This window comes from Triplophysa dalaica, chromosome 15 (assembly GCF_015846415.1).
Source record: "Triplophysa dalaica isolate WHDGS20190420 chromosome 15, ASM1584641v1, whole genome shotgun sequence".
Classification (NCBI taxonomy): Eukaryota; Metazoa; Chordata; class Actinopteri; order Cypriniformes; family Nemacheilidae; genus Triplophysa; species Triplophysa dalaica.
In genome coordinates this window covers 18,674,078-18,688,384 of record NC_079556.1, presented here as the reverse complement: position 1 = coordinate 18,688,384, position 14,307 = coordinate 18,674,078, and the positions used below count along the sequence as shown (strand labels likewise).

Here is a 14,307-nt window from a genome sequence, read left to right as displayed (position 1 = left end):
GTTTTCAGTTCTGACACTTGCATGATGTTCACGTGAAAACAATTCAAGTTCGGGTAAAATTGTGATTTTAATTCATGCCTCCTTTAAGTCATATTTGACAAAATGTTAAATGTTCGTAAAAATATATGTTAAAAGCAGGAATGGACAACGTTTTTGGTTTAGGATTTTTTTTACACTGCTGATGTCTGAAACAGTATCCAGACACAAGCTTCATGTTTTTCCTCTGTTTCTCTGGATTCTGAGCTCACATTGTCAGATTTTCCACACTGTGGTATAAACTCACAGCCGTTAACGTCCAGCTTTTCTGTCTCTCATGGAAATTTAAGCATTTTAGCATTTTAGCTATTTCTGCCTTTGCATGTACTTCTGCCATGTTATTACTGGTCATAGCTTAAAAATTATAATTTTTATACTTTTTTTATCCAAATGATTTTGGTGGAATGGCCGTTTTTGGACAGGACATTTGAATTAGACATAACATACGCAATTATTATGGTAAAGGCAGTTCAGAATAAAAATAACATAATGAGACCAAAAACGTACAATAGCTTCTGTTTTTAATAAATTAGTTGTGTTCAGGAAGTATGAATTAAGGTTAAAGCAAAATACTTTATTACAAGATGAAACCACAGTTGTTGTTCAGTTGATAGTTTGTGATATTAGAGTGTTGTACAGTACACTAACATCAAGTGTCTTCTTTGGTCTGCTTGTTAAGTTTGTGATTTGTCTTGTGTTGATTTTAAAGGGATAGTTAACCCAAAAATGAAAATCAATTCATCATTTACTAACCCTCTTGTCGTTTCAAACATGCAGAACAGAAAAGAAGAAATTTTGAAGAAAGTTGGTAACCGAACAAAAGGCGGCACCCATTCACTTCTAATGTATGGACAGAAATTTAATTCAAGTTAATTTTCTTTTGGGTTCTGCAGAAGAAAGAAAGTCAGACAGTTTTGAAATGACAAGAGGGGTAAATGATGATAGATTGTTAATTTGGGTGAACTATCACTTTAAGGAAGTCTGTGTAGGCGTGTCGGCCTCAGCGACTGAGACTGTTCCTGCAACAAACTTCTTCAACTGAAAGTTCTGGTGATTTCCACAACCTAAAAAATCCTGTATGAAACAGGCTTGCAATGCAGTTGTCTGCTGACAAGCCTTCAAAATAACTAAACCATTACAAAACAAAAACTGGATAAATTCGCTTTCCCCGCCAGGGTTTTCAGAAACGTTACAAGGCAGCGCTGCAGCTTTTGATCATATTCGCAGAACATTCATGGCCCCCAGAATATTTTGTTGTATAAATATGTTAACGTTTAATATAACAAAGTTTTATAAAGAATATTTCTATCAGAGAAATTTTGTGTTTGTCAAGACTAAGTACCTCACGGGCATGCGGAGTTGATCATTTTTAGCTTAAATCATGATGCATCAATATGGTTTGAACTTTTTTTAGACACAACATAAATGCAAAAAAATCCCATAGAAACATGAATATAAAAAAAGCAAATGCATAAAGCCTATACAGCAAAGTTTTAATGCAGAAGTGTAACGACCTTTAAAATCACCTGAGCAGATTTATAAAACATTTTGAAGTGATGAATAAACACTATTCTTATTTTTCTTAGCCGGAACCACAACTAAAGTCTGTCTAAAATAACTTTTAAATACCAATACCATGTCTGAAATGAGTTTTCTACAATATTTATTTGAATAAGATTTAACAACATCAGATTGTTGGTGGTATAAGACAATATTCCCTCTGGGTGAATGAATACCTTTTACAAATGCCAATAACTGTTTTATGATGAATTATTTAATTATGCATTTTTGCTGCCAGTCCACAATAAGTGTTGACAGGATGAACTTGTTTGTATGCTTTTGGGATTTGTGTGTCTGCTTTGTGTCTGTGTCTGTTGTCTGTCGTGTCAACCATTTTAAACAAGTGCCATCTGCTATAACACAATTGTTTTTTGTTTTTCTTTGTACTTGTGATATAAAGATCTAATTTTAAAGGTACACTTTTTGGTCCATTGTTTAATTATTTCATTTCTGCTCTTTAGTTCCCTTTTAAATGAAGTGTCACTCTTCATGTATAATATATGACATGTTCATACATTTTAAATGTAAGCATAGCAGACTTGATGTGAATAAATGACACCTATCACAAAGGTTTTTTTGTAGACATTATTCACGGCAGCGTTAGCCCTGTTAGACAGAGGATTAATAATCATTGAAAATCCAATAATCCATATGCTTGACTTGGAGCGGTTCTACTGGTTTCTCCAAATACTCTTTACATTAAATGGATACTTCACCCAATAATTTAAATTCTGTCATAATTGACTCGCCTTCGAGTTGTTCCAAATCTGTATACATTTACTTGTTCTGATGAACACAGAGAAAGATATTTGGAAGAATGTTTATAACCAAACAGATCTTGACCCCCATTGACTCCCATAGGAGGAAACATTACAGTAACACTTTCCTTGAAGCATGTATGTATAATGCATTATAAAAGTCATTTTAAAGCATTGAGTTTTAAACACACTATGAAGAATTATAATGCATTTTACCCTTTAATAACTCTCTTTATAATACATTATACATACATGCTTCAAGGAAAGTGTTACCAAAATTACTTCATCATTTTCTGTTGAAGACAAAAGAAGACGTTTTGAAGAATGTAGGGTCTGGGGCACTTTTGACTACCATTGTATTTTTTCCTACTATGGTTGTCAAAGGGGGGGAAATCTGTCTGGTTATAAACATCTTCCAGATATCTTTCTCTGTTTTCATCAGAACAAATACATTTATACAGATTTGAAACAACTCGATGGTGAGTAAATGATGATAGAATTTTCATTTTGGGGAGAATTATCCCCTTAAGCGCTCCTCACGTTTCCATACATATTTGTATTTAGTCACTGCCAGTAGCACACTCAACGTCTGCCGAAAAAGAATCTGTCTCATGTCCAATTGAAAAGTTTTTGAAAGATTTCATTAGTGTTGATTTTACAGCTGTAGTGCTAAGAACAGCTTACACTGTTGGTGACCTAGATCCATCAGAGTCAACAGTGTTCTAAAGTCAACAAGACAATGGTGATAACGTGTTCAGTTTAAGGACTTTCAGGAAAATGATATCAATACAGGCGCCAGAAACAGTGAAACGAATTACAATTAAAGTTTGATATTAACTTTCATCACAATTTCCCTCTTATTATATTTAAGTGATCCAGCCAGCACTAGGCAACAATGAGTGGAAAACTGGCCCTCAACAAGGAAGTCTTTGTTCCCAACGATGAACGGATGCTGGCTGCCGTGCAGGTGAAGAGAAGGACGAAGAAGAAAATCCCTTTCTTGGCTACAGGAGGTCAAGGGGACTACACCACATTCATTTGCTTATCAGGTAAAGATTGTCCTACATCTCTTTGCTTACACACATCACTCTCATTATGAGTGTTGTTCATAGGGGTTATTGCTTTAAAAGACCATAAAGCACTAAACCCTGTTTGGTCATTACCAAAGTGAATGATGCATAAAATCTAACCGCTAGAGGTGTGTTATTACATAATTAAGTAAATGGATGATTTTTGTCGGGTGAGAAACTCCAGCAGAGGGATTCCAGCAATATTTTGAGATCAGAATGTTATGGTGACTCATCTTAACAAAATGATTTGTGAAAAAAAACACTTTGTCTTATCAGCAATGTCTAATCAACTACAGTCCATACCGTAGCCATTCCCTTTGGTGGTTTTCAGTGGCATCAATTTCTTATACACTTCCAACCAAAAGTTTAGGATCTCCTCAACTCAACTCAAACTTTATTAAAAAGCACTTTCAAGACCACAAAGTAGAAACCAGTGCTGTGCTGTGTAGAAAGACTAAAAAGCAGAAAAAGAACATTTAAACATGCCACACAACAACAATGAACACATTTTCAAATGCTAATGAAAAGATTTTAGCGCACTCTGAAAAACATGAAGTGTAGGAGAAGATTTGACAGACATAGGAAGGTCATTCCAAAGCCTTGGGGCAGCAACAGAACAGGCTCGTTCACCTTTGCATTTTAAGCGAGTTTGAGGAACCATCAGATGTAATTGATCATTTGATCGTAAAGACCTATTGGATTTATGCAAACTGATTAGATCAGAAATATAACCTGGTGTTAAACCATGCAAAGCTTTAAAAACATATAACAGCACTTTGTAATGAATATGAGTGTAGTTTGATGTGTAATGTGCTCTCTCTTCTTGGTACCCGTTAGAAGCCTAGCAGCTGAATTCTGAACAAACTCCAGGCGAGATAGAGAGGCCTTATTCACAATACAATGTGTCATCTCGTTTGGATTATTGGAATGCAAATGCATGCACAACTTTCTGCAAGTCCTCAAAAGAAAGGATAGACTTCAACTTAGATATAGATCTAAGATGGAAAAAGCAATTTTTTACTATGGCATTAATTTGACGATCAAATTTGAGCTCAGAGTCAAAAATGACATCAAGGTTTTTCACACTAGAAAGATTTTCCCCTGAAAGTAACCTCAGGCAGTTAATGACATCCTCCACACATCCCTTTTTAACAAATTAAATAAGTTCAGACTTTTAAATGTCATTTAGTTGGAGAAAATTGCTAGCCAACTAACACTTGACCTCAGCCAAACAATCATACAGAGATTAATGGTATGATTTATCCTTGAGTTTCAATGGCAAATAAATGTGTCAGTCTTCAGCATACAAATGACAATGAATGCCATGTTTTTCAAAGATCAATCCTAGAAGGATCATTGTAGAGAACATTTGTTGTTTGTATGTTGTCAGTACATTTTTTTAATTACCAATATTAATTATGAGACTTGATAAGTGGATGTCAAAATATATAAGAGACACCCAATATCAAATATTTTATTTATATATATATATATATATATATATACACTCACCTAAATGATTATTAGGATCACCATACTAATACTGTGTTTGACCCCCTTTCTCCTTCAGAACTGCCTTAATTCTACATGGCATTGATTCAACAAGGTGCTGAAAGCATTCTTTAGAAATGTTGGCCCATATTGATAGGATAGCATCTTGCAGTTGATGGAGATTTGTGGGATGCACGAAGCTCCCGTTCCACCACATCCCAAAGATGCTCTATTGGGTTGAGATCTGGTGACTGTGGGGGCCATTTTAGTACAGTGAACTCATTGTCATGTTCAAGAAACCAATTTGAAATGATTCGAGCTTTGTGACATAGTGCATTATCCTGCTGGAAGTAGCCATCAGAGGATGGGTACATGGTGGTCATAAAGGGATGGACATGGTCAGATACAATGCTCAAGTAGGCCATGGCATTTAAACGATGCCCAATTGGCACTAAAGGGCCTAAAGTGTGCCAAGAAAACATCCCCCACACCATTACACCACCACCATAATTGCATTAATGAGAAATTGAACTGGTGTTCCTAATAGTCCTTTATGTGAGTGGATATATCCATGTGGGCTAAATTGATTAAGTATTTATTATTTGTTATTTAAAAAAAAAGCATGTTGTCTGGACCTCCGTTTGGAAGATAATATTAAGACTAGACCTCTTGGAACATTAATTGAATATTCCTGATCTAAAAGTAACAGAACAACGCAACTTCCAGAATCAGCTCCATGTAGAATATTATCAGTAACCCTCAAAAGAGCTAACTCTGTACTATGGCCGGTTCTAAACCCTGACTGGAATCTATCCAAAATGTTGTTCTTCACCAAAAAATCATTAAGCTGTGCATACACCTTAGATATAAAAGACAATTTTGAGATGGGACGAAAAGTCTTTGTAAGTCGCTTTGGATAAAAGCCTCTAAGCCGGCTTTTTAAAGAAGAGGCTGGATGACTGGATGTTTTAAGCTAGCTGGGACAACCCCAGATGTCTGGCTGCTGTATAATGGTTAAGATGCTTGTACCAATAGTATTAACCACCTCTTTAAATAAACGAGACGGAATCACATCACAGGGGGCTTCATGTGCGCAATTATTTCTTTTAGCTGTGGAAGAGAGACAGGTGTAAAACAAGTCAAATGATTTAAGAGGACAGAAGGTACGATAAAATCATTAGGAACAGATTAAATCTGGGATCTTATCAATAATATTATTTAAACTTTTCACATGTATCGACAGAAGGAGAGCGTAATGGCATAGCAAGGGGATGGAGTACAGCTTTAACAGAAGAAAAATCACTCTAGAGTTATGGCAGTTCTTCAAGATAATATCAGGGAAATAATTTGATCTAGCTAATTTTACAGCTCTTTCGTACTTGCTCAAACAACTCTTCAAATTCCCATGAGAAACCTGTAATTTATCTTTGAGCCGTTTGCGTTCAGCCTTGCTACACTTTTACCTGAGAGCTGTGTCTTTACCTTTTTCTTCCTGATTTTCAAAATGGAGATTCAATCAATGTAGTTAAAGGAGAATCGTCAAAAGCCGCTGAAAATTCACTAGCAGTACAAGGAGTGAGAACGCGAGAAACAACAAAGACAGAAACATTCATACTCTGCATAACACGTGGGAAGTAGGGCTTGTGATCAGAGAAGACAGTGTCAGCAATTTTCACACTTCTAATTTAAATTTCCTTTCTGAAATGTCTCTCATTACTAGGGGTGGGCGATATGGACAAAAAATAATATCTAGATATTTTTGGTGATTTTAACGATAACGATAATTACACGATATCCATTAAAAATGTGATTTAAAAAGGCAATTTAAATAGATTTAAAAAAAAGAGTTAATTCATCACTGATGATAATAATGGGCACAATGTAAAATGAAAACATTGCTTATTTATTTTCTTTAACATGTAAGTATTGAAGTAAAAACAATTCAAAGACATACAAAATACTAATTGAACTAGTGTAAGAACATCAAACTCTGAGTAAACATTCAGTTGTACACCTCTGCTGTAATGTAAATTGTGCAGCATACAAGCAAGATGAAATAATAATAATAATGAACAAATAGCATCTGTAAATAAAGTACTCTGATCTGTAACATATTGCACACAACCATGTGTCCTTAGGGCCTTATTGCCTTACCACCTATGGCCTTATTGAACAAATACCTAACTTCAAGTACTGCCCAGTACAAAGATTGCACAAAAATAAAAAGGAAAATCTGCCCAAAAGGTGCACTTCCAAATCAGATTATCTTAAATAATATAATATACATTTGTTAACAAATGACATCAAAGTAAACAAGGTCCACAATTTACAGACAAATAAACTATAGTCACTATTATTAAAGCACACACTGGCATGGACAGATTCTGAAACTTTATAGAACATTATAGGCAAACTGCTCACTGTTCACATGTAGATTTAGTTCAAATTATGAGCCAAGACAAATCCGTCATGATAATACAGAATGTACTCGGGTCTTGTCTTTTAAATGAAAGAGCTTGTTGTGCAGTATTCAGTCGCCGCTTCTGTTTCTCCAGAAGTCGGCTTCGCGCATAAGCTACACAAACAGAGGCAACATGACGTCATCGTGGAGTGGGCGGTCAGGTAAACAGTTAAGAAACTCCCCTTCCGCGCTCGCGTTCACGTGACAGGCACGTTCTCGCGTGAATAATTACGAAACAGCTCTCTAGTCACAGATTTCGATGGGTCACAGATTTCGGCACAGCGCCGGTGTTCAACTTGCGGGCGGCCATTCGCTTACCATGCCTGTGAGAGAGATGACGACGTGTATGCGCAGAACAGCAATCACGTGACGCCCTGCTACAGCCTCTGAATGTGTGGCGTTTTAATGCGTGTTTTTTCGGAGTAATTTAAATACTCGATAATGAGAATTTGCACATCGTTTACACAACAAACTCGATATTATCGCAGACGATATATATCGCCCACCTCTACTCATTACCTTAAAAATCTTTTATTACGAAGACATACAGGTATGTGTAAATGTTTTCACAAAAATATTATTTTGTAAACATACTCATTTCTTTTGTTAGAACTACTTGAAATTTTATTTTTTAAATAATATATACCTCGAGTGAATAATGAAAATAAAGTCCAGAATAGATCTTTGTCGTAGCCTTTGCGTCAATATTGTGAAATTTCCAATCTATATATACAAACTATATATCATAGGAAAGTTCTAAGACTCTAGAATACAGCTTTCTTTGGTGTTTTTTTTTTCCAATAATTTATGTAGGAAATTCTTTTTTATAAAGAGTGTGCTTAGATTTTTGTTATCCTTTTGCGAACCGTATTTTTTTAAGTATTTTTTAATCAAAGAAAAACATAAATCTTTTTTATTTATTTTTTACAATAAACCTAACAACATACCTTTAATTTTTCCTTTTTTTTGTGTGTGTTATTTTTTATTAGCAATAGTAAGCTACTTTTCTTTTTTTAAACGAGACCAACCGCAAGTCATCATGTATCATGAGCTACCGCCATTTTAGTTCCAACATGTGTTTACAAGTATTGGCTTTAAAAAGGGCTCTGACACTTGATGCTGCTTGATAAAATAACAAGAAAAAATGTCTACATACTTCATCTGCCATTTTTTTATTGTCATGTGACCCGTATGCTCTTTGACCTATGACGTATTAACAAAAACCTGTACGTAGGTGTTGATATAAACATAAATTAATTTATCGATACTTACATTTGAAAAACAGACATCCACCAGTTTTCTGCTATTTTTACTTGATTTACTTTTGAAATTTGATCCAGTTATTTCTCGCCTACGGTTTTTTGCATACTGAGGTTTCGTAGGATTAGTTTCTGATGCAGAATGCTCATAAAAACAAGGCTTATGATTGGGTCACTCTTCTCCAGCTGAAGCGGGTGATTCATGTTGTATCATGGGAAATAGTCACAGAGCAAGTGTACATCAGATGTACACTCAAAATCAGAGTGCATCGTGGGTAAAAAGTAGTTACTCAGGTTTCGGACACCACAACAAAATGGCAGACACCCAATAGAGTGCACTTTATAGGAGATAGGGAGTGGTTTCAGACAGCTCTAGTTACAAGATGTTAATTTTGAAAAATAATATAAGGTCCATCTGTACTGTTTATTTCACATATTGATAAATGGTGTTCTACAGTCTTGCTCTGTGTGAGCACAGAGGGGGTCTCTGCCGTGGGCTGCAATGGGTAACACCTGTGTTTCTGGAGCTATCAGACGAAAATTACTAAACTTGAAAGAGAAAACAAAGCATTACTACAATGAATAAGGCACGAGGCAACAGTGAGCGGAGGCGTTTCCTCCCTCGCAATGCCAACACAAAATCTCATTCCAACTGTGAATCATAGTAGAGGAATAAATGATGTGGGGCTGCTAGACTACCTCACGCTCACCGGGGGACTCATGAATTCGGCATTAGGAAACTTAAAATATGTGTGCATGTTTCTGTGAACTCGGATTCAAAGGAAGTTGTGTTATACCGTACGACAATCCAAAACACGGGAGTAGATGAAAAACAGAAGTTCTAAGACCTCACCGCTTTTCAAATGCTTCAATGTTTCTGACACAGGCATGAAGAGATGACACTACGGGGAATCAAGCCATGAATACATTGTTTTATGATCAACACAATGAACTGTACACATTTGTTCAAAAGCAAACTTTGAAGAAAGTTTTACTAGTTTTGACAGTAAACATCACATTCAGTGTTTTGACTCGGACACGAAAGGGCCTTCGAAAAATATTCTTCTGTAATGTGATGCATTTCAGAGTTAAACAGGGTATTCAACGACATTTTAACCATGTGAAATTATTTTATTGTAAAAATTGGTTGTTTAATACCAGAATTAAGCTAGAGCTGAGTGTGAGATCTGTTTAAACTGCTTGTTAATGTCCTAACAAATGTCTTGTTTTCTCTAGCTGTTTTCTAATTATAATTGTTAGTAGTGTTGTTCAGTAGTCTGCACTTTTCATTTAAAGTTTTATTAAATATTTAATATTAACATCGAAATAAATGTATCACCCTTTCTAGCTCTTCTTCCCAGTGAACACACTGAAAGAAAAAAACTTCTGTCTCAAACTGACTGCTTTTATTCTTTTTTATTGAGGTTCTCTTAATAAGTTATAAGTACTGCAGCTTATTGTGTATGAAGTCAAATACCAGACTAATCTTTAGTTATGACTTTATTCCTTTCAGTGTAATTCTAAGAATCGCCCTCATTAAATATTTATTTGAGGCTCAGATAACAAATACAAACATGTCTGTGTCCAGCAGCTGTTCCGGAATGTTGGCCTGTAATCCCTGCACTTCACAAATCAGCTTTTTCATGTTTCAGTTCTTCAAAGTCAAACATCTTCTCTTTAAGACGGTTGTTTATTTTCTTTTTTGCTAAGTTGCTGAAACACAAAGCCACAAGTTTTTTAAACTTGCTTTTGAAATCCCACTTTTTTATTATAATTTAATTTAAATTGTAGTTCTGAATGTCAACACTTTTTTTGTTTACTTATTGTATATCCCAACATTAATAAGATCAGAGTTTAAAGATTCCTTACCAAACAACACGACGTTTTCACAAAATAAAGAGCCACATAAAATCTTAAAAAAAAATATCGGGTGCTAACGTGGAATGAAGAGGAATTGATGTGCTAAATAAAATATTATGGGAACGTATCAATATCGCTTATACTTTTGAATTGGCTTTTCAAAAGTTTTACAGTCTTTATTCTTTGGGCTGTGGTGATTTAATCTTTTTTTTGACATTCATAGTATTGTTCATGTCTTCGCGGTTTTTTCCTTTAGAATCTTTTGTTGCATCTAAACATTTCCAGATGTGGGCCTGGAATCAAACACTGTATCATGAAATGATGATGTCTAAATCTATCATCTAAAGACAGAACATGAAACATTATACGTGCCACAGCCCATACACTCATTACTACCTCACTGGTTTACAGCAAAGACCTGTGGATTTATACTAGTGTTTTACTCTCAAATTCCACAAAAATATAAAATGAAAATTCAAACTGGCATATTTTTTCAGAAAGACAGTACTTTTAACATTATTCTGGGACAATGTGACTCGAAACGGATTGATGATGTTCACGATGGCCTGCTGTTGACTCTGAAGCATTTTAAGGTTAAATGGGATTCATTCTGCTCAGCACTTTGAGATATCAATGTTTGCTTAGTATCTCAGACAGCTGCGTAATAGCAATTTACATTAGCTTTTACCTTCTGATGTGAACATTATGAATGTTGTAAAAGTTAATTTGTTTCTGGGGAAACGGGGCTGGACGATATGGCCAAAATTTATATTGAAATACATTCATGCGTTTTGGTCTATACGATATAATTCAATGATGCCAGCAGTGTGCAAAAGCTACATATGATTATTAGAATACAATATTTTTGTATAGGACTGTGCCCTTACCTTGTATAAGTTTCAAATATTAGAATCATGTTTACCAATAAAATTGAGAATAACTTTTCTAAATGTGCTTCCTTATTCCAGAACTTCAAATGCGCTTTAAAGCATTGGGATATTTTCAAGCTCTACAGGGGCACAGGTCTCCCTTTACTTGACACTTTTTTCTTTTGACATATTCTTCTAAATTAATAATTTTCCATTATTAACATCCACTGAATTTTATCTTAATGATTTTATTTCCAATAAAAAATAAAAGCTCTGCAACGCTATCCTGCAAGCTGACATTAAGAACTGTTTTCATTAATTTCAGTGTTTTTCAAAGGCCCTACAGTGTGCTTCAGTTAGCTATAAAAAACTATGAAATTTGTCATTCTGTCCTCGAAATTGACAGTGAGAACGGTTTTAATTTTCCGAAAGCAAGCATTAGTAAATTGCAGATCCATTTTGTAAATGAATATACGGACAAAAATGATCGATATTAAACTTAGCCTGTTAACACTTGAATTCTTTTTCGAAGCTGCTAGCGTCTGTTTTACATTATAGTCCTATGGAGTAAACCATGTTTTCAAAAACTTCTTGAGGGCATTTTTAAACGCGTCTTTTTCTGTCAGCCGGTATATTATAGACCTTTTATCTTATGACGTTTTTCTAAAAATCACGAATGGCATTGTCTAGTCTTAATTTTTGTAAAAGTTGTGTTGGAGGTTGGGTATCTGTAGACGCGCTTCAGTTTAAAAGGTCTCCAGAAACCACTGAAACATCAAGGCAGTAAAGATTTTAATTATAAAACAGATTCGGTAACACAAAAAATTATCATAATAACCATAATTGTGTTCTCTACCTTGGGCAGAATTGTAATATAGAAATAAATTATTTATGTATTTTGGTGCTTTAATTTGCTGAAATTCTCATTACCGTAATACATGCGTTATACACAGAGAAAAATGTTAAACATTCTGAAAAATGTAACGTTATTCTGCTTTTAAAATGCCTTTTCTGCAGCTCAGAGCGTCTTTTGAGGTTAAAAAAAGCGAGAAATTTGCCTTGTAGTTTATAAATATGTAATTGGTTATTGCAAATACACTCTCTGTTTGTAATTTAAGTAGACTTCCGTTACACTGCCTATCTGTTTCTCTGGGCTGCCTTCGTGCACAGATGCTGATGACGAATTCATGGTGTTCGACTGCTGTTTCTAACCAAACGCTGCCAGCGTTTTTTTTACCAAAAAAGCGACTTGGTCAACTTTTTCTTCTAAAAAAAGAAGTTAAGTGTGAACACCGACTAAACTAGATATTTATACTGGGGCAAGATGGAGTGGCATTCCATAACACCAGTAGCCACGGAGCATAGCGAGGGCTCAGACCCGGACGTGTAATGTATATTGAAATTTCGAAAATGTGTTTAAAAGCCATATACATTTAAATGTAGTCATTTAGCAGATACTTTTATCCAAAGCGACTTACAAGGAGTTTAGGGAGCAATAAGCAATATGTCATAAAGGAGCATTAATACAGTAGGTGCCAATACAAAGTTACTGGTTTCAACAAAAGCTAGACCATTACATGTTGAGAGAAATGGTTAGTGTTATCTTTTTATATATATATATATTTTTCATATCATTGTTTTCGCAATTAATTATATCGGGATTGTTATTGAATTATTGTCCAGCCCTTTAATGATAACGATAGAAAGTTTTCTGTGATATTGAAAAGCAACTTTTTTGTGCTTTTATTCTTATATTTTATTCAGTGTTAAGTCTTGGATTCAGGTGACTGTCTTGTATTTAAAGATATATCCTGTAGTGTAATCCAAACTGACGTCACACTCATGAGTTCATAACATGTTTTTCTGTATTTCAGAATGAAATGATAATAATAAATAAATGTGAAATATTGTGTGTATAAAGATGATCTAAGAAACAAGTTATCCAAGAAAATGTTCTCATTACATAAACATCAAAGATTCAGGTGTTGGGACGTTATTGGTTTACAGTTCCAGCATTGTTAATGAGATTTGTATTCATGTAGGAAAGTTAATCTGGACTCGACAGTGTTTTTTCAAGCCAAACTGAAAGAGGATCAAGCGCTGTGAGGAGGGTTTGGCCTTTGCTGTTGTTCTCTAAGGCTTTACAGGAATGATCAGAATGCAGGCAGGACTGAAAACACAAAGACGTGAACACACATACTACACATTTTACCTTAGATTTCATTTTAAGAGCCAATCACATGACAAATCTACAATCAAAGTGAAACATTACACCTCGGTCGAGCAAATAGTTCTGTGTTTCGATAGATCACCAGTCAGATTTTCATTTCCTTATAGAGGAATTACTCAACTTTCAATGACTACAAATTTTGGGGAGAGGGGATTCATGAGCAGTCAGATCGATGTGAAGTCAAATTCCCGCCATAACTTGTATGTGGCACAAATCACTTTATTATTTTTTATTATGCTGGATTTCTCACAGTACTGTAGAGCACTGTAAATGCTTTATAAATGATACATCTGGAAATCTCAGATCTTCCACACACCTGTGAACAAGAGTGTTTCTCAGATTTGACTGAGAACACTGAGCAGAAGTAAAAATGTACATGATAACATCGTTATTTAATAAGTTTTGTCTTTATCTTACATGTTATGTTTGTTGATGATCATTATGTGCTATATGATATGATGTTTTTCAGATACCACAGTATGCATTACTGGAAGTATCTTCAATGTTTTTCTGTTGTCTGTAATAGTGTTTGATCACGCATGTGACATCCCGAGGTGCTGAAAACATCTTCAGCTTTATTTAAATGCTCTTTTAAAAAAGCCCTAATTAAAATCACAGCAGTGAGGAGTAAAATCATGTGGAATCAAGTAGTTTTGAGTCAGCAGGGTATATTATAGACCATTAATCTTGTGATGTTTTTCTAAAAATCACGA

At 34.9% G+C, this 14,307-nt stretch overlaps 1 protein-coding gene across 1 annotated transcript in view; it reads left to right on the top strand.

Moving 5' to 3' along the window:
- stxbp6 (syntaxin binding protein 6 (amisyn)) overlaps nt 1–14,307 on the top strand; it is a 31,439-nt gene that overhangs the window by 3,279 nt on the left and 13,853 nt on the right. The window contains exon 2 of the mRNA XM_056768502.1: nt 3,226–3,403. Within this exon, the coding sequence (XP_056624480.1) occupies nt 3,250–3,403 (154 nt within the window). The 5' untranslated portion in view covers nt 3,226–3,249. The remainder of the gene's footprint in view (nt 1–3,225; nt 3,404–14,307) is intronic.